This window comes from Phaethon aethereus (assembly GCF_964289735.1).
Source record: "Phaethon aethereus genome assembly, chromosome: 1".
NCBI lineage: Eukaryota > Metazoa > Chordata > Aves > Phaethontiformes > Phaethontidae > Phaethon > Phaethon aethereus.
Genome location: NC_138575.1, coordinates 93,001,614 through 93,028,612, shown reverse-complemented (window position 1 = coordinate 93,028,612; position 26,999 = coordinate 93,001,614). Strand labels below are relative to the sequence as shown.

The window sequence follows — 26,999 nt, the reverse complement described above, 5'->3', positions numbered from 1 at the left end:
AGTCATTCTGCCTGTTTTCTTTATATACAACCAATAGCTTTTAAACTGGTATTCACATGCCTTGCATGAATTAACCTAGAAATGACAGAAAAAGCATGGGGTTTTTCCGCTCTTCTTCCCCTCCCTTCTCCTCACCTGGAAGACAGAGCTTGAGTAATGCAAATTGTTTGCTTTATTTGACAGTGGCTTTACATTTGTGTCTGTGGGAGTGGGGCATTTATCTGCCTACAGAACTCCATGGGAGGATCTCCTGAGGAAGGGCTGAGCTGGAGAGTTGAGGAAGCAAGTAGGTCTACGGTATCACAGGTCCTATGTCCCAATCTTGGTGCTGTTCTCATGAAGTTCAGGCTCTCGGTTGCTGCCCTGGAGGATCTCCAGGTGGGGAGGTTGTGCTCACACCAGGAAAGGCAGTCTGTCTGGAGCATAAGCTCCAGACCAGTATGGGCTTAAGAAAGAGCTTAGAGCCTTCAAACTGGGCTTAACAGGGAGCATGAGAAGAGGCAAGAACCTTGGTGGCACGGTTATATACTTCTATTAATGAGAGCCTGCCTGGGGTTTCTCCCTACACTGTTGTTATTGTGGAGACTATGAATGTCTGTATTGCCTTCATCAAATCTCTGGTGCTTAAGAAGGGACACAATTTTCTGGCCAATCACAGGTGGGAATTTTTCCCACCATTGCTGTATATCAGCTGGCTGCTGATGAACTGATGTGGTGCCTCCTAGGCCTTTGTGTCCATGGATTATCTCCAGAAGAAAGTTTACCTCTCCCAGAGGGGCACAAAGCAGCCTAACACACTCAAGGGAGAGTTTTTCTTAGCAGAGTCTCAAATGGAAATACAGAAATCCCAGTAGGTAAATTAAGAAGTCTTGGGAAAAAAAGCAATTCATCGGCACTCCATAAGCATGGAAGAAGAGTTATACCTATGTCTGTTGTCCTGAGATGTGCCAGCATGGAATGACACTTGTTAACCTGCCAAATCTAATCTCTGGTTATGGCTTGAAGCATATGCCTTATGAGGATACCCTGTCTCCTACTTTGAGGACCTTCTGCTGAGATTGCCCTCCATGGCAGTTTAAGAAACGCTCCTCCTGCTCCTCTGGAGTTAAACTTCTGGCTGTCAGGACTGATGCAGAGTTGATGGTCAAGGCAGAGTGATCCAGAGAGATGCTTCATGGAGGCAGTGTACGTGACCAAAAGAGAAGGTCCTGTTGGCAGCTCTGGACGAAGGATGCTGTAGGGAAGACAGAGACCTTGTTGCAAAGTTTATGTGTGGTTGTCTCTCTGGGCCAAACCTGATGCGTGTTTGACAAGAAGGTAGTGGAAATGTAGGTCTTGTGTTAGCATCTGTGAGGTGGTGGGGATTTTGTAGTCCCTGCTGCTCCCAAGTCAGATGAGGCTTCAGCCTACCCCTGAGGCAACCCCTGCTTCTGGCTTTGTCACAGAAGAAGTGTACACTGCCACAGCACAGAAATTAAGGGGGAGACAGAAAAGGCACTGGTCTAGGTCAGGAGATAATTTTGTTGGAAGGATGTACAGTTGTGTGGCTCCACTAGCTTCTTCTCCCCATAGAAGGAGAAGCACTGACCACAGCAGATAATACTGCAACTTGTAAGCACCCACTCCAGAACTGAACTAAGGTCAGCCTTCCCGTCTTGCAAAGTGCGGTAAGCGGCCCCACTGGCAGGGCTTGCTTTCCTCTTTCTCTTCTGTGGTTCTGACCTGTCCCTGCAGAGAGCAAAATGTGCTCCCCGTTGCTCTGCCTCCTTATAACCAGCCCCATTCAGTTCCATCTTCACATATGATTCATTGCATCTCAGCTTCACACAGTATGGTATCATCGATGCTGATATCCCCAACCTGTAATTTTTCAACTTCTCTCTTGGGTACTTGCCTCTAAGCTTTTCCTGCTGCCAGGCGCAGCAGACGGCAGAGTATGCTGAGTACCTCTGAGGGGTACCATACAGAGCGATTCTGCTGTTTGGAAATCTGTGGAAACTCTGAGCAGCGCAGAAATGCCTGGAGAAGGTAATCAGAAATGAAGATGGGCACAGTTTTTAAAAAAACACAAATTTCAAGTACTGTGGTGTAAACAGTTTGCTGCCGGTGGCAGTGAAAGAGCACTCAGTTATACAGAGCACAGGAAAATGCTGAACAGGATTTCTGTCGTTCCTTTGCTCCGCTTTTATCAACACCCCGTGCTTCTGCCCTGCAGCACCCCTGCTATTCCGGCTCTGATGTTGCAGGGTAGCCACTGACTTGCTGAAAACTAGGCAAGGATATAACTGATGCTTTGAACAAAGTATTTCTCTGCTCGGTAGCTTTTTGTACATATTAAATGATTAAATCTTTAGGGGGCTTCTCCCTGATGCAGTAATTGTGCACTCATTAAATTGCCAGATAAGGCTTACTTTCTATTAATTTATTTTTTGCCAAGAGAAACGTTTCATTTTCCACCGATAATCCTGCCTCACCTAATTCAAGCATGGCCAACTTGTGGCTTTTACGCCACGGGCAGATACTGAGTGATTGAAGTACGACTCCCACAACGGAGAGATGTCAGATTACTGACAGCAGCTGCTGCTGTTTGGACTACATTTTTATCACTATCTCCATGTGGGAGGAAGCTCTCAGGGGCTCCTGAGGCCAGCAGCTCCTTACAAGCTCTGGGACTCATCCCAGCCTCACCCCATCCCACACTGGGTGCTGGGACACCAGGGAGCCATTGCTTGTTTTCTGCCTGGGAGATACTTGTTGAAAAATCCCTCACTTCGCCTAAGGTACTGGGTAGGAGTTTGACACCTCTTGGACATGGGAAGGTTTTTTTTGTTTTAAGATGCTCATGAGGCCAAGAGGCTTGAGCTCCCATGATTTAGTTATTTGCATTTTAGAAAGTGAAATCTAGGTAAATCTAGAATTATCGCGCATTACTAGGAGTGGAAATAGATTTAGGCTTCAGCTGCAACACGAGCTAGTGTATGTGTGAAAAAGACCACAGAGACACTATGTTAGAAGAAATGTATTAAGGCTGCTAAGTCAAGTATCAAAAAATTAGCCAATATTGGAATTGCAGTTGCCTGTGCAGCCTCAGCACAGTCTCCTTTTGTGAATGTATTTCAGCACGCTTCTAATAACGGGAACACATCTTATTTTTCTTTCCAGGGATTCCTACCACATTCAGGTCACAGAATGGACAGTGCTCACTTAATGAGCAGTTATTCAATATTTTGTTCTCTCATAATAAGTCAGCGTGTGACCCCACAGCTTTGCTCAATAAATACTATTCAAACTCTGCTCTGAAATCAAAAATACTAATTTTCTCCTGGGCTGTCTTGTGATTCTGAGCACATGCCTAACATTACTTAGTAAATCTTTGTAACACCCATGTGAGATAATTGAGTATTTTTACTCCATTTTTGCAGATGGACAGCTGAGGCACAGAGAGTTTGATCAGCAGGACTCCCTAATTTTACTTGCTGAATTTGAGAAACAGAGGGCCTGACTTTTACTAGTAGTTTTTATTTTTAATTGCACAAATCTGAAAACACCTGCCATCACTGTCGGCTGCAGCTCCGAGTGCTCAGCACTGCTCCAAATTGGACTCAAAGTGTCGGGAGCCAGCTACTCCGAGATGCAGAACTTGCCACTGAGAATCACCCTGTGGAAGGTATGGGCCAGGGTAACAGAGGAATTCAGCAGCGGAGGTCGGGCAGCGCTGCCGGACAGCTGTGTCTGGCTGCCCTGACCCTGAGATCCTCTGTCCTCCTTTGCCAAGCCTCTGCCTCCTGCACTTTAACTTCCCAACTTCCAACTGCAAAAAATTGGACCAAGATTTTAGTGTAATCCCTTTATACTCCTGAGTTTCCTAGGCTTCAAATGCGCAGATTTAAGCTCTTCTGCTTTACTTCGCAATCTTTCAGCAGGTATTTACCAGCCTAGTTCCAAACAGTGGCAGGGAGGTATCAGGTAATTTACAGAACTGTCCTAACAAATAAGATTTATATAGGCAGTATCCTAGCAGGATTTTCAAAGAGCTTTGGTGCTTAATTCGCACTGGTTTCAATAGGATTAAGGCAAGTGGGCATTTGTCAAGATCCCACCATTCGTTCCTTAAAACCCGTCCCTTTAATTCTTCTTTCAGTCAAGTTCATATTGACCCACTAGCACTAAAGCATAGGAATGTATACTAAAATGTTAATAATTCATGAGTGTTTGTAAAGTGCTGTGAGAGTACAATCTGGAAAACGGACATCTTAGGGGGGATTTGCTGTATTTTCTTCAGGCTTCAAAATAATTGCTTCTGCAACCAAAGCGAAATACAGGTGGAAACTTTTTTCCTCTGCTTTGCACTGAGATCAAGATGTTAGTTACCTGAAAGCCCCAATAGGTGCTCCAATTCTACACTGAGTACTCTCAGATATTACTAAGGGTTAGGCAGATCCCAAAACCTTCAGTTAGTGACTGGTTTGAAAGAGTACAGAAAGTGTTTGTGCGTCCGTAACACATTCTTTCTGGAATGGATCAAATGACTCTTGTTGAATTTAGTCTGTTTGAAAATGTTTTGTCTCTAGGCTTTATTTCTGATTTCATTTCAGCAAGATTTAGTGAATTGGTTATGCAAACTAACTTCAGGCGGTGATTTCTTGCAAATTACTCACTCCACTATGTTTATATATGTATGTATATGTGTGTGTGTGTGTGACATGCAGTTTTGTGATAGTTATACAATATGATTTCCTCTCTCTGACTGGGAAGGAGGAAAAAGAAAGTTATCAAAAGAAAAGAAAAAAAAAGAAAAAAAGCCATGCTCCTGGGCTAAAATTTTAGATAGATAATCATTCACTATAATGGAATTTGCATGATTTGTGTCTATTTTCATGGCTGAGGACCAGTTCATCTGAAAAGTAGGGTACAACTAATAACATAACCTGGCCACATAATGTAGATATTTGCATACCATAATCTTTGCTTCATTTGACCAGACCTACAATTTGCTTAATTCCAATGATGTGTCTTATGAAGGACTTAGTATTGTTATTGTTAATGGGTCAATAAATTGGACTGGCAAGAAACAGCCTTGTCCTGTGACTTCCTGAAGAAGTAGGAATTATGTCTTTCTACCAAGAAATGGCTCTATATTTTAGATGGTGCTAGGAAGCAAGCTGGTTCCTATTGTATCATCTGAATTGTTTTTCCTCTGTAAACCAGTGTGCTGCCTGTGCCTTTTCTTGTGTTCAGCACATTCCCATTGTCTTGACTCCTGTTGCTTGTTTCACTGCTTCCTTTCCTGGCACCACAAGGAAGATACATCCCAAGTTTGTAGAAATAATAATGGTTGTCATCATCATAAATCCTCATGCATTTGGCTCTTCTCACAGTGGGCACCTCTTCCTTCATCTGGAAGGTCACCATAAGGACAATAGGAGCCCAGATGGAAACTCTCAGAGAACTCTGAAAAGTGTTCAACATCCTTCCACGCCATCTTACTTGTCCTAGCCTGCTCAGCTACCCAATTTCTTGACATCCCCACAAAACTCCTAAATGTGCTGAACAGCATCTGGGGGAGGCTGACAGGAAATGGAGCAGTCAGGCTCAGGACTGAGTTTAACAATGTGTGGATTGCTATCTATCTATAGGACACTCGGCCATTCGTAAGTTCCACTAAGCTTTTTTCCCCTAACTGCTTAACTATTTTCAGCACCATCTATGTTCATGGCTGCAGCTTTTCCTACTGCGTTTGGGGGTCTGAGCCACATGTGAATTTTAGCTATATTGCTAATTATTATTTTTCTGAGTGTAGTGTTTCATTATTCGTTAAAGCTGGGGAGACATTTTAGTCATTTCTCAGTAGGACAAATGTGAGTTCAGTAATGAAAGTGAGATCTCTGAGTAGTGCTTAAGACGGCTAGGAAGAGTGATCTGGCGAAGGAGGAGGGTATGACAGGTGAAAGCTATTGATATACAAAGGAGTGTTACTAAGAAAGCAGAAACAAGCTATTCTCAACATGGACAAGATGCAGGGGGCTGGCCGAAACTCCAGGAGGAATGCTTTAGTTCACCAAAGGAAGAAACTGCCAGAGAAAGCCAGAGGGGAAATGTCCAAAGACGGGTAAAAACCACTGCTCTTTGCAGAGTGGGTTAAAGACGAAGAATATCAGCCCCGCTGCAGTGCACAGGGAGGGCCTGGAAGACCCCGGAGATTTCTAATTATTTGCTCTTCAGCGTGGCACAAAGCTGTGCAGTGTGAACTGGCCCGTACTAGCAGAAGAGGAAACTCTGCACATTTTCTGGTCTTAGATCGTCCGTGCATACTTCCCAGTGCTTTGTGTCTGGCCTTGCACAGGGTCCTGAGGGAAGAAGCTTCCTTTCCTATTCCAGAAACCCACAGGTCCTTCTCTGGATGAAAACTCTCTTTCTGTATCACATCTGCAGCAGAAAGAAGGGGAAGGAGCTTTATGCACCCGGCCCGCCCAGCCATCCCCTCATCTTCCTCAGGGGTCCCTTTTCCCTCGACTTCTCTGCCTGAGGGGCCGCTGAGTGAAGTCCTCCACAGGGAGGGCTCTGGGGGTGCCTGGATGTACCAGATAGAGAGTGACCTACACTGTGTGCCTGGGGAAAACACATTGCAACGCGCAGTGCTTTGGAGCTACTGCCATGCTTCCTGACTGAAGAATGGAAAAAAGCCAGAAGACTTTAGGACTGAGATGTTTAAAGCTTATTGAAGCCCTTTTTTAATAACAACTTAAAGATGGGAAGCCCAGGGAGTGAAATAATGGAAAGAAAGAACAGCTCTCCTACAGCAGGAAGCTTAGGAGAAGCTCTGGGTGACTACTTAAATGTGGCTGTGATATACTAGCCCTTATAAAGGCGAATCTAAACACTTGTGGCTTTTTTCCCTAGCACATCTATTCAACATGTTCCTTTTGGCTGGAGGTCTTTGTAGCACTAGCTTAACAGTATCCACAAAGGGTCTATCGCAGCATGCACTGCAGGCTTGCCTCCCCCTCTCCCCTTTTCAATAGGGCTGTATACAGTAGAGGAGCAAAGTAGGAAGCAGAATGGCTTGAAGCCACATGTGCATTTCCCATAGCTCAGTGCCAGTCTCTAGAATAAGTGATTAAGCCCTGAGGCTACTGGGTCTTGTGTTCAGCTGCCGGTGTCCCCAGAGGATCTTTCCAATCAAAGCCATGTCAGTGTTGCGGTGACAACCCTACCTGAAGGATGGGAGAGGGGTATGGCACAACATTATGCCTTCAGCGTGGTGCCACTCAGGAGTGACAGCCGCAATCACGGGCACGATTCATCAGTTTTACAGACCCTGGAAAGCACTGAAGTTACACAAACTGGGCATGGTCTCAGGCAGTTCAAGCCCAGGTTCTTGGGTGAAAGAAGCTGTGTAATACAGGTCCCTTCTGGAAACCTTTTCAGGTTCTGACAGACACTTATGCCTCCTTTCAGGATGCTCTCATCCTACACTGACAGGAGGGAGTAGATAAGAGCACAAATACTGCACAATATTAAATATTGCACAGTGCTTTGTCTTGCTACAACACTATGCATTTGAGGCTCTTGCAACACTACAAATACTAATTCAATTAGGTTCAGAGTCCTTCTGGAATGTAACAATGTCTCCTCTCACAAGTTGTTTGGAGCAGCAGACCACAAAGGTCTTGGAAAAATTATCCCTAGTGAAAATCTCATTGAAATCAATGAAATGACAGTCCACTTTCACCATCCAACATTGCATTGAACTTCCAATAAGATCTCAGAACAACTGTTTGTTAATAAGCTGCACAAGGAGCAATAGAGAGGAGTGGTCTAGATCTTCTCACACTTTGCTGTATGTCAGCAGTATCTCGAGGTGGAACCGGTGGCCTGTCTCCTGTCCTCACCTGAACTAGTGACTAAGGGGGAAGGAGATAAGGGATCTCTCTCCTTCTTTCTCTGCTTGTACTTTAAGCACATAAAAGGAACAAGGAAAAAATGTAGGCCGAGAGTGATTTCACAGAAGGTTTTCTATAAGGTCTCTGGCATCCAAGACATGCTGTTGCTGTGAAGAATTCAGATCCATAAGAGGGGTCGGTGCCTTACCCATTGCTTGTGGTGAGTTCATACATACGTTGTTGTGAAATCCCTATCAGCCACCTTGCAGAACATCTGTCGAGCAAATATCAGCACCAATGGTACCACTGAAGTAAAGGTGGGTGGAGAGAATGACCAGGGCAAGCCAGAGGAAAAAGTACATGTGTATGCATGAGGGCAATCTCTGGGTTAGTTAAGCGCAGATGGGCATGAAGATCCACAACACAAATCAATAAATTGAGCTTCTGTGAAGATCAGAGCTAGCACTCAACACCATCATTCTCTGCCTTCAGCAGCACGGCTGACACCCTGTCCTGGTGGAGCTGGTGTTAGCAGGGTCAGGCAATCCCATGGAGCAAGAAGCAGAGCCAGCAGAGGCAATCCTGGCTGGTAAGGAGAGGCCATACCACTAAGACCCGTTGAACCCATCAGAACCAGAAGCTGAAAAAAAGCCACCTGCCCCAGTGAGGTGATGGAGTCTATACCAATAGGTAGAAACCTTTCCTATGGATTCCTGCTCTTTGGGGATACAAGATCCTGGTATACACACAGTTCAGCTCTGCAGTGGGCATGTGGGGTTGGTCTATCTGGAACAAAGACTGAAGAGGTTATGAGAGGGGATATATTAGGCGAAGCTGTTTTAGAGACAGCTTATCAAATTACGTAGACCTGCAACTCTGGTTACTTGGATTTTGCTGGGGGCAGCTCTGGTGACGTGAAAGATTGTACTCTGCTCCTTGGGGAACGGGGAAGCTGTTGGCTAAAGGTGGTGCTGTGGGTTAGGCTCTTTTTCAGGAAATTGGAAAAACAAAAGACAAAGATCTGACCAGGAGGATAATGAACAGTAAGAAAGGCAGTACTGACTACTGTCCTTGCCAGATCCTGATCAAGAATCCTGGTTGCTACCTTCTTCAGGTCACTCTGGTCATTTCAGGTGGGATACACACCCCTGCCCCGCTGAAGTTCAGCTGCTGTACGTGGCTGTGGGCACAGGTAGCAGCTACAGGGTTTCACCCCAGCAGTAGCTGCAGTTCAGGAGAAGAGAGACCTTTTCTTCTTTGTGCAGGTGCTAGGTGTAAAGCAGTGGGGGGTGAAAGGTCCTGTAGAAGCACCACTGTCCAGATGCTCTGTGGAGCACTTCACTGTAGAGCAGTGTGGGAAGACACAGGAGGCTGGTGCACAGCCGAAACACTTTCCTCATTGAAGCCTTAGTTGACATGAGCATGGCTGATGGGATGGTCTGTGATAATTGAATAGGATATTCATGAGAGCACCTTGCCTCCCCCGCAGCACCAGAGCAAAACTTCAGGTGTCAAGGGCGGAGTAAGCATTGCCCTTTGCATCTTACAAGCAGGGTGACACAGAGCTACAAGCGAAGGACTGAACAACCTCCATTCCCCACCGGGCTTTCCTCTCTCATACCTCCCTGCTGCCGTGCAGAAGCTGCTCCATCTCACTTCCCCTCTCCACTCTCCAGGATGGGGAAGGAGCAGGGAAGGCTCGGCCCAGAGCTGTCACACATTAACGCACCCACATCCAAATCAGCCTGCTTACTGACGGGGCCCGCTCCCCAGCAGGGTGCTGTCGGGAGGCTGACACTGGGTCCTCGGGACCACTGCTAGCCCAGTGCTCGTGGAAATGGCAGCCAGGGTTGTGCAGCGAGGCGGCCTGGGCCAGAGGGAGCACTGCCAACCCCTCTTTTAGCTGTGGCACAGTCAGTCATGCAGATCTGCTCCAGGAGACCCTGCTCAGCTACTTAGCTGCCTGTTTTTTCTTGGTATTCCCCGCTGTCACACCCTTCGGATGTGGATCAGTGATTTTCTCTCTCTCCCTTGCACTCTCCCTTCCTCTGTATCACAGTTCTGTCATCGTGCCTCTTACTTATTTGCCTCTCTTCCATTCAGTGCCTCGGCTTTGGACAGATTTTACCTTTCTCCCCGCCTTTCCTTTTCTCCTCTCCATGTGGTTCCTTTGTTCCTCCTTCTCTTCTGTGCTCATTCCTTTCCTTCTCTGCCTTGAGCTCTGCCTTCTCCCTCCCCTAACCTTACCAGACCAGCTCCTTGCAGTGCCTCTTCTACCCACCCTGGGTTTCAGCCCCACACCTGCCCCTTCCCTGCCCACCCCTGCAGTGCCAAAGCCTGGGGCTGTGCTGGGGGGGTGGTCGCTGCTGCTATAGCAGAGCCTACCCTCTAAGCAGCTTCCCAAGCCAGTGGGAATTAGTCTGTGCCTTGCTTTCCCTAATTGCTGTTTGACTTTAATGAACTTGCAAATGCTTTCTCAGAAGATAATTACCCCCATTTTCAGTGACATAAACTAAAATAATAATAATAACAACAACAACAACAACAACAACAATAATAGAACGAGTTCAGCCCTGAGCTTACCATCAGTCAGGGAGGGAGCTACTCGATGCTTAGCGCTCTCTCATCACTAGGTTGAGAGATTTCGTGGTGTTGGCAGTCATTGCCAGAAGGAGGTACCAGGGGAGATTCAAGATTAACGAGCAGATTAAAAAGATTCAGAGACTAGATGGAGTTGGGGCTTGAGCCCATTGTTATTCTACTGGCTGCAAAAACCCTGGGCAAGCCAGCAAGGAGCGCAAGCGGGTGCTGAGCTCGCGACTGGGCCGCAATCTAGTTGTCCATGGACTGATGGTCCCAGCATGAAATTCCTCACAATTTCTAGATGCAACCAGGAAAGGTCAATGTAACACCAGAGACCAGCAGTGGAAGTGCTTGTAGTATCCTTCCCTGCAGTGTACTTAGGCTGGGGAGAAGTAGGGATGCTTTCCATCACTAGAACTGGATGCAGCCCTGTGTTGCTATGGAGGGAATGGGGTAGGAGCTGCAGCACACAAGCTGCTGCTTCTTGTGGAAATGGCTCTAGAGACCTTGCATAACCCTGGACTCAGGGGAGGCTCAGCAGCTGCCTGCACCAGATCTCAGGGAAGCAAGTCTGAGCTGTAAACTAGCCTCTGACCCTTGGCTGCAGCTAGAGCTGAAGCAAATGTGTCCAACCCTCATGGGGGCAGGCACTCAGCCACCAGAGGTTAGTAACAATTCCCTGAAAATTTTTGTGGAGTCCAAAACTAAGCAAGCAAGGAAAAAAAGAGAGTGAGAGAGAAAAGGTGGGGAGGGAGAGAGACTGATAATTCAGGTTTTCATTACCTGCTCATGGTCAGCAGCTCATGAGATTCAGAGTCCGAAGGTGTTTAAAATAATTCACATGGCAGCAACCACCATTACCCCAACTGCCCTGAACAGGACCACACAAACCACATAGTTTGAGCCTGGATAAAATTTCTCTTTAGTCCAGTGACATCCAAGCTTGCATTTCTGTCTAAGCCCATCTGCAGCAGAAATCACACATTTGAATGGACTCTTCTAATCAAAGCATAGTTCAATGAAAATTTTTCATCTGGTCTTTTTGCTGAGTTTCTTCAACATGGTCTATATTGAGAGTGTATTTACACTGTCAGCTTGGATACCTTCCTGCTTCATTTCCAGGCTTTGGTCCCTTGATCTGAGTGCCTGCTGGCTGGCTCCTTCTGGAGCGACACAAGTATTTCCTTCCCAAAAGGAGACTAGGCACAACTGACAGCACAGTATGTGCCAGGATCCAGCCTGAAGCAAGAGCATAGATGTTGACTCTGCCAAACACACAAAGGCTTCAACACAGTCCACACAGACCTTGTGCCCTCAAGTGTCCTCACACACTTAACTTAGGCCGTACCCCAGGATATACACGTGCCTGTGACATTAACAATAAAAGCACCACCTTGGCAAGCTGCAGTCCAGTCCTGTCTCTGAGACTTTTGGATGCTTTGAATTGAAAGATGAGTGAACACATCTTGTGCCCCACAATCACTGTAGTGCTCCACAGAGTCCAGAACAGACCCAAGGCAAGTGCTTTTCCCCAGTGACATTCATGAGCTACTCTGCTCCAGAAAGCATTGAGTCCTGGGCATCAGCCACTTTGCATCATCTTCAGGGGCAAGGCTCTTTCTTTCATCCAGCCTGCAAAGGCAGCATAGGCAGTACTGAGTGCCTTTCTCCATTTGACCACTGGCGCTATAGGAGCTTCAAGGTGGTAGATGACACCATGGTTGACCACCAGCCTAACAAAAACAGGGTGACAGAAGGGAGAGTCATGAAACAGGCGAGGAGAGTATAATGGATTTATTGAGAAGGCACACTGAAAATGTCTAAATAGGTCTAGCTTAGATCATTTTCTACCTCTCTTCTCAGTAACTGTACACAAGTGAATAATATCTATCCATCTACCTGACCATCATTAGCTTATTCCCTTCCAGGCACCGTAAAATGGAGGGGTAATTTCCTACATTGTGAGAAGATCTTGTAGAGGAAAGGATGGAAACTCCACTGTTAGAGGATTGGAAACTGGAGAGCTGAAACCCTGCTAGCTATACCCTCGGGAATCATCCTGCATAAGCCTTCAGAGAGATGAATTAACCTTTTCTCTCTCAAGGGTGTTTTACCCACCATCACCATAGTCATCTTGGGAAAAAAAAGGAACTCTGTTTGTTTCCTTGCCTTGCAGACAGGTTGTGCTGAGAGGTGCCATCCTCTAGCCAGGTGTCTTCACACCATTTAACTGGGTTAAAAAAAGCTGTTATCTGTGCTAAATTGCTTCCTCACCTCACAAGGCGTGAAAGCCTTTCTCTCATGTGTCCATGCTTCACTCCTTCTGGGGAGGCAGCTGGTCTTTTTTTTTTAATGCGTTCTGCTCCTTAAATGCCGTCTCTGAGACAAATCAGGTCATGTAGAGCCAGACCCACAAAAGCATTGAGGTGACTCAATCCTGTGAAATCAATGGTAGTCAGGTGCCTAAATTTCTTTGCGAGTCTGGGCCCGAGTGACCTTGAATAACATCCTTAGGAACATACGTTGTGCTCTAGTCAAGATTAGAGCATGGGCTGAGATGCATCTTAACCCCACAACTACCACAGGCAATTAGTTGATTCAGCGCTACTTCACCTAGCTAACTGAAGGAAAGATTTCCACACATACCTTAGTGCAGGTGTCATGAGAAAGGAATGACTTGGGGTCCCTATGTTTTTGCATGGAGAACACAGGTTGTTTATTTTTCTTAATAATCGGGTAGCATATTTCCCTTGGGTTGTGAAGCGCGTTATTGATAACTGTCAGTGGTCCTACAGATGTCCAGGCTCTGGCCAGTATTGGTGCCTTCTCTGGTGAAAGCTGTGTAAGTCCTAAATCTGGACTTGTGGCACATGGGTTTCAGAAGACCAGGAGATGGCAACATGAATCGGAGGGCTTTGGGATTTGGTGTCACATTGAAGAGGAGCTCCTATCTAACTACAGAAAGGAGCGAGATGCCAGGGTGATGACTGAGTGTATAGCACCGTGGTCCTAGGGTGAACATTAAGGAAGCTGACACATGCTATATGTTGGTGGGCAGAGAAACACCAGGAAAGGGAGGTCTATAGATGGGGGCAGAGGAGACCATATAATATTGAAAGACTTTTTAATGGAACAATTATGTTCTTTCTTGATCTCTCCATCCCAGCATCAAAGTACAAAACTATGTGATTATTTTTCCAAGGCCAGGCAATGAGGTACACCACGAGAGGTACATCTCTCCCACAGCATTCTCCTGGAGAAACTGGCGGCTCGTGGCTTAGACGGGTTTACTCTTCGCTGGGTGAGGAACTGGCTGGATGGCCGAGCCCAGAGAGTTGTGGTGAACGGCGTTAAATCCAGCTGGCGGCCGGTCACAAGCGGTGTTCCCCAGGGCTCGGTTCTGGGGCCGGTCTTATTCAATATCTTTATTGATGATCTGGATGAGGGGATCGAGTGCTCCCTCAGTAAGTTTGCAGATGACACCAAGTTGGGTGGGAGTGTTGATCTGCTGGAGGGTAGGAGGGCTCTGCAGAGGGATCTGGACAGGCTGGATCGATGGGCAGAGGCCAACTGTGTGAGGTTTAATAAGGCCAAGTGCAGGGTCCTGCACTTTGGCCACAACAACCCCATGCAACACTACAGGCTTGGGGAGGAGTGGCTGGAGAGCAGCCCGGCGGAAAGGGACCTGGGGGTGCTGGTTGACAGCCGGCTGAACATGAGCCGGCAGTGTGCCCAGGTGGCCAAGAAGGCCAACAGCATCCTGGCCTGTATCAGGAATAGTGTGGCCAGCAGGAGTAGGGAAGTGATTGTGCCCCTGTACTCGGCACTGGTGAGGCCGCACCTTGAATCCTGTGTTCAGTTTTGGGCCCCTCACTACAAGAAGGATGTTGAGGTGCTGGAGCGTGTCCAGAGAAGGGCAACGAAGCTGGTGAGGGGTCTGGAGCACAAGTCTTATGAGGAGCGGCTGAGGGAACTGGGGTTGTTTAGTCTGGAGAAGAGGAGGCTGAGGGGAGACCTTATCACTCTCTACAACTACCTGAAAGGGGGTTGTGGCGATGAGGGTGTTGGTCTCTTCTCCCAAGTAACTAGTGATAGGACAAGAGGAAATGGCCTCAAGTTGCGCCAGGGGAGGTTTAGATTGGATATTAGGAAAAATTTCTTCATCGAGAGGGTGGTCAGGCATTGGAACAGGCTGCCCAGGGAGGTGGTGGAGTCGCCATCTCTGGAAGTGTTCAAAAAACGTGTGGATGTGGCGCTTCAAGACATGGTTTAGGGGACATGGTGGTGCTGGATTAATGGTTGGACTTGATGATCTTGAAGGTCCTTTCCAACCTAGTGATTCTGTGATTCTGTGATTCTGTGAGACAAGTGGACAAACAGCAAGCAAGGACCAAAGCAGTCAGTCCCCTCCTTTCTTGCTCTTTGCTTATGTGTGTCTGCAAACACCTGGAACATCTGGAGGACATCTTGTTTCTCCATTTCTCCTTTCCTGACGTACCAGCATGTGGGACATTTAGAAGGGTCTGGAGGTTATAGTAACACTTTCCTCATTCTTTGCCATATTTTGACCTCTCTTTAAGCTGTGGGTTTGGAAATGGAAGGTGGAAAGGTGGCCAGAGATTAGAAATCTTCTTGGGGTTATGGCTCCATGCAATTTCCACATTCCTGTTACCTAAGAACTAACCTCTGCCCTATCTGTGTCTTAATCATTAATTTCTTATCTCCTACTCTCTCAGCTATGTGACAGCAAGGAAAGTCTCACTTACAGGAACAGTCTGTCTGGAAAGGGATGTCCTAGAAACCTGGAGGTGTGGCAGACAAGCAGATGGAGATGGTGTGAGGATCATCCCTCTAGGATTGGAAAGATGTTGTAGGCTGTGTAGATAGAGACATAAAAGCGTAACAGTGTGTTTCATAAAGGCAAAGCTTTGCACACCGGATTCAGTGAGTATGTAGGGATGATCCGAATAAAAAAATGGACATGTTTGACTATGTATGTCCTTTTATACACCCATATAGCTATGTATCCACAAGCCTCAGTGATATCAAGTGCTTCTACCATTGAAGGATCTATGATTTGTTTCACACAGAGGACGTTTACTCTTTGTAAAATGACAATACATTGCATGCACACTTATATCATAAATATGTCAATATTAAGTACTAGTATGAGTTTGCTTTACATATAAATGTGTAAATGGAGGATGTGTGTGGATATATGAAACCTATCCTTACCAGAACTGATTCCTAGCTGGGAGCTCTAGATTCTGTACAAACACTCATAATAATAATCTCTTTATTCCAGCCACAGAACTACAACCAAGATTTCATACACACATAGCAGACAGATAAGATGGACAGATTTCTTGTTTTCTACTGAGATGCTTTTGAATGCATCCTGGCAGGGCTGACTCACCCTTTTAGCTTTCCAAGGAAGATAAATTGCTTTCCAGGAGCTTCACTGTATACAGGTTATTTTTGAGCAGCTTCCTTAATTAAGGTTTATCTTCTGTGTTGTAATCCACAGATGAAGAGCTCTTGTCTTTTTCTGTGTGACCAGAAGTTTCCCTCTGAACAATCTGAATCTCACCCAACCCATTGTTATACAACATGACACACATACTATATGGATACCGTGCTCTACCTCAGGAGTAGCTGCAGGCCACTAGCTTGAAAATAAGTAATTTCAAATGCCTGGGATGCTTCAGTGGGGGACTGAATAGAAATGGCATTCCTGAGGGCCACAATTGGCACAAACAAACAATTAGTACATTTCTTTCATCCATTACCTTAAACTCCACCTCTGTCCCAGCCTCATGTTTCTTATCTTTTATATCTGAAATTATGCTGAAAGCACCCTGTTGGAAATACATTTTGCAGTAGAAAACCTTGCAATGTGGCAAGGACTCAAACTGATGTCATCCCACCTGGGAGAAGAGGACAATGATGTCATCGGAATAGCGAAGGAGCCTTTTAGCTCTGTAATGCGGTAGGTGCGGGTGAGACGTTTCAGTCTGACCTCCCTGGAGAGAAAAAGTGCTCTCCCATTGCCTGCCAGGTAAAGGGCTGTCGGGCAGCCACAGCTCTCCGCAAATTCATCTTCCAGAATAGCGGGAGAGCCAGCCCTGCAGCTCGCTGTGCCCCGGCCTCCTGCTAGCAGTGGGAGGGAGATAAGCCTTCGCAGGGCTGCGTAGCCCAGGTAAGGGGGTAACGCCGCTGGAGTCGGAGAGGCTTGCGTGCAGCAGGGCCACACTTCATAGCAGCCGTCCTGGTTGGCACAGGAGCTACACGGGATGTGAGAGCAGCAAGGCCAGCGGCAAGAGAGATCTCCCTTCAGCCAATGGTCTTCATCTTTGCCCAGGGGTTAACAGTTCTGTCACATTCAGTAATGGTTTTGCAGGAATCAGGCATACGGGAGTGGACCTTTAGGGTCTTGTAGTTACGTCTAAATTGTCTTTCCAGTCTCCCAGTCCTGCTGCTGTTTGAAACCGGCCACAGTCCTTAGGGGGAGAGAGGCAAAGCTAGGGCATCTAAGTGTTATACAGTGCTGTAAAGGAGTACCTAGTCTATCTTCACGTTGCTGTGGCTACAGTGTCATGCAGGCATGCTCAAGCTCTCCTTAAACCAGCTCGTCCAGGTATTAGTAGTTACGTTGCTACAGCAACACAGGACTTCCTGCAATTTGCAAAACTTGCCGAAGGAGCAGGATGGATGAGCCTGTGCGGAGCTCTGCACTACCCTGGCTGGATCACAGCTTTTCCGTGAACATGCTAGCTTAAAAGTATTTCCAATTAGTTTCCATCCCCTTGTGCTGATGTAGGCTGAAAAGCGTACCCCAGATGCTGAAGAACACAGTCCAGTGTTACCTATGCAAGCAAGAGACGTATATAAATGGTTACAGCATGCTAACATCCCCATCGTCTTTACACATAACCATCACCTGCTCTCTGACAAGCTGAGACGAACATGAAAGCCAAACACCTTCCATACCACGTCACTTAATGCCCTTGGGGAAGTGTAGCGGTAACTGCTCAGCATTGCCCCTCTGATAGGTACAACAACCGTTTTGTCCCTGGGCATGGTCAGGAGCATGAAAGCTCCTTGTGTTGAATTCTGTGGATGAATATGAGTTGCATATTCATTCACAGGCTTTTTCACTCAGCCCCTACATAACCATCCTGGCACCTAGTCTCACTCCCAGACTTATTTCCTGCTGTACACAGACCCATCCTCACCCTGGCACGGCTGTGTGGAGCGGCTCTTTTCCTTGATGATTTGGGGCTGCCCATTCCTTGGCCACTATACACACTCAAGCTCACCCCTGTTTATCTGAGGAACAATCCCAGGTGGGCACCAGTGCTAGGGTTGGGGGTCCTGTGCTCACTGGGGACCCAGGGAGAGATTGTGGGTACCACCTCTGGCATGCCAGTGGCTGAGCATTTGGTTGGTTTAATGGTGGACTTGACAGTGTTAGGTTAATGGTTGGACTTGATGATCTTAAGGGTCTTTTCCAACCTAAATGATTCTATGAGTCTATGACTGGCACAGCTTCGTTCCTGTGTGTGCCTGACCCTGTCTCATGCTGTGGAAACAATCGCTTCCGGTCTTTCCCAGTGGTCACTGTCACTATGGCCAGTCCTCTCTTCCCCTCTTCAGAGGCACAGTGTTTCCAGTGGCACGTGTGCTTGCTGCAGTGGCTGCGTCTCCCTTGTTCCTGCTGCACTCTTTTTGAATGTATTTATAGTCTGCCCCTTCTCTTCGCTCTTCTGGTCCTGGACCTTTCCCCAGGTGGCACCTCTCAGTTGCAATTGCCTGAGGAGTGGTTTCCCCTTTCCAAACCTTTCCAGGAATAAATGCCTGCTATCTTTCTCAGCCAGCTCGTTTTCTTTCTTTTCTGACCTGAGCCAGTGTTGGAAACCAGGTGCAGACAGCAAAGAGGCCAGTGGCTCTGCTTCCGAGTAGCTCTTTTGAATGCTTCCCAATGGGAATATTAGCAGAACAGTGTCCTTTCATCAATATGCAGCTGAGCTGTTACTTGCCCAAGGGCTGCTAAATTATTGGGGTGAAGCATGGTATGTCCTGTAGATTCAGTGGAGGTTTACAAGCTGAGCGTAATCTCTCTGCAGCAGACCAGCATGAGGCACAGGCTCTCTTCTGGTCCCATTTAAGACTCTAATGCATGGCTTAAGTCTAAAAAACATGTTTGTTCTTTGTTGCAAGGCTGAATTCCCCTCAGCAGTCAGAGAAATAATAATAATAATAATCTGCTGAAATTGGAAAGACTGATATCTATCTGCCTATTATTCCTTCGCTGAAACCATGAGTGGGGAGCAGAGGCAAAGTGCTTGGAGTGCTTGCAGGCAGGGCATTTGTGAGGAGTACATCCTGTGAATATCTGTGTATGTCTGACAGTGTGCATCTGCGGTGGGGTGGGCAGCAATACTATTCTCTGCTGGCAGTCCTGAGCCAAAAAGCTATAAAGGACAAAACACTTGGTGTCATTAGAGTCACACACCTGTGAAACAAGGTGTCATTAACAAGAAACAAAGACTTGAACGCAAAAGTGGATTTGGAAGGACTGTGAAAATCCGCCTCGGGAGAGTGTTTTGAAAATGAGTAGGGGAAAAAATTGGTATATTTCGAAACGGATGGGAAAATAAATCATGGGAACAGAGACAACCCAGCTGGTGCAAGCCTTTACACACAGCCAAGGTGCTCTCAGCATTGCTGACAGAGATGATGAGGTGCTTTAAATTCCTTTTACAAACCCCTCCATGTCTGTCCAGCCCTAGGATGAAATTAGGGCCACCTGGTTTCAAACCCATACTGAATGGAAAGGCTGCTTTGAAACTTATCTGAAAGGGAAGGTGGGACATTCCCAATAAAACCAGAGCCTGGGCTGCACCTGGAGGTATCCTAACTTATCTCCCTGTTTTCTCCTCTGCCCTCCTCCCTTGTTCTTCTTCAAAGGTTGAAAAAAATGAGGACGGGGACCAAAAGATCGAGCAAGATGGCATCAAACCAGAAGATAAAGCTCACAAGGCAGCCACCAAAATCCAGGCCAGCTTCCGCGGACACATAACAAGGAAAAAGCTCAAGGGGGAGAAGAAGGGAGATGCCCCGGCGTCTGAGACTGATGCCACCGACAAGAAGGAGGAAGGCCCTGCTGGCGGAGCGGCCGAGAACAAAGAGAGCGAGGCTCCCACTGCCACAGAAGCAGCCGCCGCTGACAGTGCCCAGCTGGAGGAGGGCAGCAAGGACAGCAGCGCGCCAGCAGAGGAGAAAAAAGGGGATGGAGCCGCCGACACGGGCTCAGAGCAGCCAGCCCCACAGGCTGCCACTCCTGCTGCCTCCTCGGAGGAGAAGCCTGCTGCTGCCGCCGAAACGGAAAGTGCCACTAAAGCTTCCACTGATAACTCGCCGTCCTTGAAGGCTGACGAAGCCCAAGACAAAGAGGAGCCTAAACAAGCCGATGTGCCTGCTGCTGACACCACTGCCACCACCACCCCTGCCGCAGAGGATGCTACTGCCAAGGCAACAGCGCAACCCCAAATGGAGACAGTGGAGAGCAGCCAAACCGAAGAGAAGACAGGTGAGTGAACGCCTAGCTGGGGAGTGGGTCAGTCCAGAAATTGATGCCTCCTTCGGGGTCTTGGGGGCACATCCAAGGTTGGCCAGCAAGAGCTGGTGCCGGGGTTAGACTGAGGGTTAACAAGGGGATCCGCTTGCTGGGTTTTAGGGGTGGGGGGAGTTGCATGTTCTTGCTTAACACCCTCTTCCCCGCTTCCTGGCAGCTTTTGGAAATACTGCATCTCCTCTCAAGGCTCCTATTTCCTCTAGGTGGAGGTGCCATCCAGCCCTTTTTTCCATGTTGGCGGAAAGTGTCAGCCAGCTGGAAGGCTTGGAGGAGAGAGCGAGCTCCCCAACCTCTGCATATGCTAAAGAGGGTGATAAACCTTCCCAGTCACACCAGCACAGGCAGCTCCAGTGGGGCAACAAAACAGCCTGGGCTGATACCACCTCTGGAGGCTGCCAGCTTGAGCTGAAAATCCCACAAGACAAAGCACTCACATACTGCATAAGGCCATTTAGCCTTGCTGGTGGAATGGTCAAGAGGGAGTCTTTTTTCCATTTTCTTGTGAATGGATGAGATTCCTGGTACAACCATGTCCTAGTCAGGAACATCTTGTTACCAGCATTGCTTATAGTTTCATCCACACCAATACTTCTAGCCTCTGTACTTGAAGTAGCCCATGACAGCCACACTTGCATGAAGATTTTAGACGTGTCAGCCAGGACAGACCCACATGGTAACAAGAGGATCAGGTAGGGAAAGGGAAGATTAAAGGCCCTGGCAGCTCAGTGAGTGAGGACAGAAGAGAGGGTTGAATGCAAACAGTCGCTCTTGACCGAGTACAGCTCTGCTTAGTTAGTTCCCCTGGGAAGAGGTGAAAAGTTTTGAGAAGCAAAAGTGAGCATTTTTGACAGAGGCATAGTGTTTACAAAACATATAGAATACCTGCTTTTGAATTGTGATACTGAGCTGGGTAGAAAATGCATCAAAGACCTGAGGATATTTTTGCTCTTGTTCTTTACCTTCCATACGTTATCAAAGAAAGAGAACATAAACCAAAATAGGTAACATCAGAGGTAAGCACCACATGAAACTCAATCAAGAGGCAGTGCCAAGCATAACTGCCCTCCACAGTCATGAGACATTCAGTTGTACAGGGCGTTCTGCATTCATTAGCTTGCTGGGGCAAAAATGTGGCATATCACCTTGCTATTCATAAACAGCCTGATGTAAATGTTACAGAACCTCAGCATCCAGTCCTGCATTTACTGATGTTTCTCCGTCATTGCCATTTAGTCCACTACTTCTCTTCCACAAATTACAATTCCCACTCTCTAATTAGACTTCCAAGCTTCATAGCTAACTCAGGGCTTCAGGTGACTCTGTTCCTGCTCAACAGAGTAGACAGATAGGAAAGAACAGATATCCAAAAGGACAGATAAGCACTGGGAGAGGAGCTCATGCAGAACATTTGTGATTTAAGGTATGGACAAGGGGAGCAGACTTCAAGAGCATGAGTCTAAACTGAATGTACACAACAACAAAGGGTTGCTGTTTTTACCTCCTTTCATTTAAACATTTCTAGAGATAAGCCTTGAAATTGCATTGTCCAAGTTGGCTTTTTGTTGTCCAGATCTCTAGCCCTTTGTTCTTACTTTGTGTGATGAGTTGAGTGGCAAAGTAAATGTCATGTGATTTGTGAAATCTGATGTGGTATGTTGCATGCTGTACTTGCGTTGTTTTTATACTTGGGCAAAGGTATAAACATCAATGGCAAAAATAGGACAGAGTGAATCAGTGTTTTGGGGTCCTCTGTACACAGGATAACGAGTGCTAATTAACTCTTATTTAAAACTTGATATGCCTTATTCCTAAACAGGAATAGTGATTCTGCTTTGAATTAGCATTCTGTTTTTATTCAGATTAATCTGCTGTAATGGATAGAGGTAGAAAATTCATAGTAGCAGGCTATTTAATTTGCTTAATTTTACCTGTTTTGAGTAACCGGTCATCAAATAATGGTTTATTTCTATGCAGTATTCTAAATTCTAAATTATTTGCAGATTTCTTCCCCATGCTTTTGTTGGCTTTAACATCATTTGAAGTGGCCAGCCATTCATGGCCACATCATCTGAAGTGGCCATTTAAATGCATGATTTAATATGCATTTGCACATGATACTATTACTTACGTAAATATCTAGCCAACAGAGTAAGCTGGAAAAATCTACAATCAAATATATATTTTAAAATGAGTTTTCAGTAATTGTTTGAGTGTTCAGGACCAGTATATGCATCTATTTATACTTATTCAATATGCATGCAGGAATACTCAAGCTTACCAATGTTTGCAGAAAGCAAACATGGAAGGTGTGTGGCCACAGTCAAACTGATAGTCTCTTTAAAATGTTAATGAATATAGATTTTTTCCTAAATTCTCATTCCAGTATGATATCAGCGTTCCAGTCACAAACTGGAACAGCTGGCTAAGTCCCCCCAGAGCCATCCAAGAAATACATGCAAAAAAGATTAAACAGGCCTTCTTGTCCGTCTCTCTGAGGATGCTGGGTTGTGTTCTGCAATACACTCTATAGCACAATGTCTAGAATAGTAAGAAGCTGCTTTCTGCTTAAAGAATATTCCACAAAAGAGCATCATTACAGTATAAAAGTTCCTGACAGAAAGCCTGTTTTCTTTTTCCAATCTTCATCCTATTCCTCCCTCTCATCTCTTTAAACCTCTCTGTTTCTCTCTTGGTACTTACTCTTTCGATAGACTTAAAGATATTTGCCGTGTCTTGACCTTTCTCCTAGTCATCCCCCAGCAAACGCAGCACTGGTGGTTGCTGGCACAGCTGCGATGGTCATTCATGAAAGAGGGAGGGCTACCAAACATCTGCCACTCCAGTACTCCTCCAGCCTGAGGACAGATCCTCTTTCAGCTTCATCAGTCCTCTTCTCCCAGAAGTCATCCCCTTGGCTTTCAAAGGTCATCTCTTATCGTTTCTGTGATCGAAGACTGGCACAGTAGTATGCGGTGTCAGGCTGCCAAAAATAAATCAAATTGGCTCCTAGCCAGTGTCATCGGTTGGCTGGTTGCCATGGCATGCTTAACTGCTACTACCATGAGGCGTGCCGACCGTATACTTCTGTGCGGTGATGTTCGTCTGCCTTGAATTTTACTACAATGGCTGTATCGTGTTATCTGTGGATAACTTCCCTGGTGCAAATACAAGAAAGCGGCAAGGTCATTTCATTTATATCCAGAGAGATTTTTGCCTTCATCTATATGGGCAGGACAAAAAAGACAGGGAGAGGGGAAAGGAATAACTAGCTAGATAGAGAGGAGTGTAAGAGTTTTAATGCTTAATATTCAATGTTTCTGGAGTCAGGGAGAGGCGGGATGATTCTTCATACCAGTGGCTAATTCCTCTGACAGCCCTCAGCAATTCTTCTTACTCAGTTCCACATACTCTACCTGTCTGTTGGTAATGGCTTAGGAAATGGCTTCAAACAACTGTCCTGTATTCAGTCTTAGTTGATCTGGAACACCCAGGATTCCCAGTTGTACAGAGGGGCAGTTTCTAAGCAATCTTTAAGGTATCAAAAAAGTAGGTGGAAAAAGTAGATGGATCCAACCTGGGTAAGGCACGAAATGAGTCAGTGGGATTTGTTCAGCAGCAGAGGGATTGATGTAAGAAGAACAATCTTTTAGTTCTCTTCACATCTTTTGGTGGGTGACTTGCCTGCCAAAAAAGTGTTCTCTTATCTGAGCATCCTTGCCAAGACTTATGTTTACAGGCTTTCTTTTTATGATCCAACTTTTGCCTCTTTGGTGTTGGTATTATGCTTAGAGAGGCTCCCTTAGATGCCAACCTACTCAACAGGACAAAATTCAAAAGTAGTAGGAGGGAATTTATACATTACATATGGATGAGGAGGTGAGACTTATTCTAATCTAGGTTGCATTGGCGTAAATCCGAACAGTCTCCATCAAAGTTACTGGAAAGAGTCTACATCAGCGCAGCTTTGAAGTGAGCTCAGCATCCAGCACAGCGGACTATAGAAAAAAGATGGGCTGCTGTGTGTCTTACAGGGAGGACAGGAGGTGAATGCCACACAATGTTAGATCTCTCTGTACTTTCCCAGGTTTTTGAGTCCCATCTCCAAATTTGGCTAGCTCTCACATCAAAAGCACTCTCAGATTGCCAAGTAAGAATACAAAAAAACCCAGAAATGTGAAAGAGTAAATTGTGCCGAAGGAAACAAATGGATCTTCTTTTGTTGGGAAATGGAAGAATGCTTTCTCCTGCTTGATGAAATAGCTTTACAATGGAGCAGTTTCACAGCTGAAATGAAAAATCGTCCAGATGACAATTGCTTTGCATGTAAGTGGGCCAGCAGTTCCCCCAGGGCCCTGTATCCTGTGAGCAAGGAGCACTGGGAGGCACCATCTTCTCTTCACTTCCTCGGAGGGACCAAGACCCTACGGATCCTTTTTAATGTTCTAGAGTTGAATCATTTATTTGTTTTCAGTTCAATCAGTGTATTGATGGAAGGACAATATTTGCTGCACCTAGGGAGCGCTGGCTCTATAAAGATTTGGAAGGGGAGACTGTCTATTGTCATGTACCAGCTAGAAGGTACAGCCTGTGCTACGCAAGAGGATTGCAGTTGTATAACTGGAATTTTAGTCTTGGCCCATGGGTAGCTGGCATGAGGCAGAACACCCTCAGCGCCGTTCCTGTTTCAGAGGAGCTTATCTCTGCTGCTACACCTGGCAGCCGAGGATAGCACTGCAAATACAGTAGTCTTCCCATGATTGCCCCAGAGGGAACAACTCTAAGCAAGCGTGCCAGCATTTTCTTGTCTGTAGTACTACTCCAGCAATGAAGTAAGAACATAAATGCAATTTAGGTTACCTGCAACATGCTGAAAGTTGTCAAAGTGTGTGTCTAGTCCTCAGTTGCCCTGGATTTTTTAATCTTTGCATTGTGTCTGCATGGGTATAAGCATTGCGCATGTATTTCACAGCCTGCTTTGCATTGGTGCAAATAGCCGTGTGAAGGGCAGGGTGAGGAAAGTGGAATGTCACAACTTTCCAGAGAACAGGAAACCTACACACCATCTGCTAGTGTAGGATTTCCTCCTCTGTTGCAGTGAAATATTGCCTCTGGTCCCACGTGTGCCTCAGGTCTGCTATTTTCTAATGAAATGCAGCTTGCGCTGTATAGGTGGGAACTGCACTAGTGGGCTAGAAGCAGGACCTCTTTTAATGAAATCTCAGGTGGCACTAAGCATATCTACTGACAGCAAGGTGTGGGCTGACTCTGGAAGGGGCTCTTGAAAAGAGCAGGTTAACCACTGGTTTGCACCAAGGAGATACCAGTTCTTTTAGTATCTCAGTAAGAAATGCATAGACACTCCAGGCTGGTTATCTGGTTTATTTTGTGAAGGATGGAAATTATAGGAAAGGTGGCAGCAGTCTTTCATCCCTTCTGATGTTGGGAACCACAACTGTTGCAGTATCGGCCAAGACCCTCCTCGTTGATCATGGCACGCTGCACAGGAGAGTTTGGCCAGCCTCACTGTGCTTCACATCTTTATAGTATTCTTCCAAACTGAACAAAGCCATCAGTCTTGAACCTGTACAGTACTAAACTTTCTAGATGGTAGGCCAAGGTCCACTGAGAGCATCACCCATCTCCATAGGCAGGAGCTCTTGCAAGCAGTACATACAGGTGGTATTGTTTAAGGCAGTACATTCTAATGTCACGATATGTGCTCTTGTTGTATAGTGGTTGCTTAAGCTAACACACGGCTCTCTACAGCCAAGGTCGATGGTTAAACTCCACATAGATTTTGCTCAAAATCACTCTCTCCGTGTTACAGTGTTTTCCACAGTGGCCCACTGCAGCTGCACTCAGATCATCTTCAGAAAATGCTCAGAAATCCGCACATGGCAGGAAAGCTTTCTGCCATAAATGATAAACAAATTTTCTGCTGAGAAGGGCTCAGATAGCAGGCCAGTGGACAGAAGACGGACAATGAAATTTAAGTGACAGCTGTTTGCTGTAGCTGCCAGAGTGCTCTGCACCACCGCCAGTGTCATCTCTTTACGCCAGGATCAAGTAGGCTGAATTTTTCGGATAGATATAAGCTTGCAGAGTATCAGCTGGGATTTACAGCTCCAAGGAGCAGTACTTTAAAGGTATCAGTGCTGTCTCTGTGGTACAGAGAACTGCCATATGCAGAGGGAAGGGACTGGGAAAGTTCACCAGGTCAGCATGATCAGATTAGTTAGACATTCCTTGAGAGCTGTGTAGTAGGTGCATTAATACCGGATTATCAGTGGCAGTGCAGTGATCACTTCCAGTCTCTGTGGCAACTCCAGGGACCCTGGCAAGGTGAAGTTGTACTCCCAAGGGTCCATGCAAATAACTGGTAGAAGAACATAGAAATTACCAAGCCAAGTCAGACCTAACATCCATTTATAGTACTTGTCGCAGTGGCTAGCACCAAATACTGCTGTGACTACTAGGACTCATCCCTATCCTCTGCTGCCTCGGGTTTGGTTTAACAGTTAAAGCATGATGCATTATCTCTTTTGATGCTAATTATAAATGTGGCTCTATGTGGCACGAAAATATATACACGCAATATCACAATATCACAGTATCTGATTGACTCTAAACAGTTTCCCCAACTCCAACCAACTGTACAATGGCTGGAAATTTCAGCAATGAATTGGCCACCATTGCCTTAAATATCTTTCTGTACTTGTGTTTTGTCACAGAAAGAGCAAAAGCTTCTGATAGCCCTACTTTATGCCATTGATTATCGTGTATAGCATCATATAGTATGCACATATGCACAGAGGGCATAGTACCATAGCCCTTGCTGTTCATCTCTTTCCTGAAGAAAACACAAGCAATGTTTTCAATTGCTTTTTATATTAAAT

At 46.2% G+C, this 26,999-nt stretch overlaps 1 protein-coding gene across 1 annotated transcript in view; it reads left to right on the top strand.

Moving 5' to 3' along the window:
* GAP43 (growth associated protein 43) overlaps nucleotides 1–26,999 on the top strand; it is a gene marked incomplete at its 5' end in the record, with an annotated part of 58,426 nt that overhangs the window by 13,441 nt on the left and 17,986 nt on the right. The window contains one exon of the mRNA XM_082014073.1: nucleotides 19,437–20,058. Within this exon, the coding sequence (XP_081870199.1) occupies nucleotides 19,437–20,058 (622 nt within the window). The remainder of the gene's footprint in view (nucleotides 1–19,436; nucleotides 20,059–26,999) is intronic.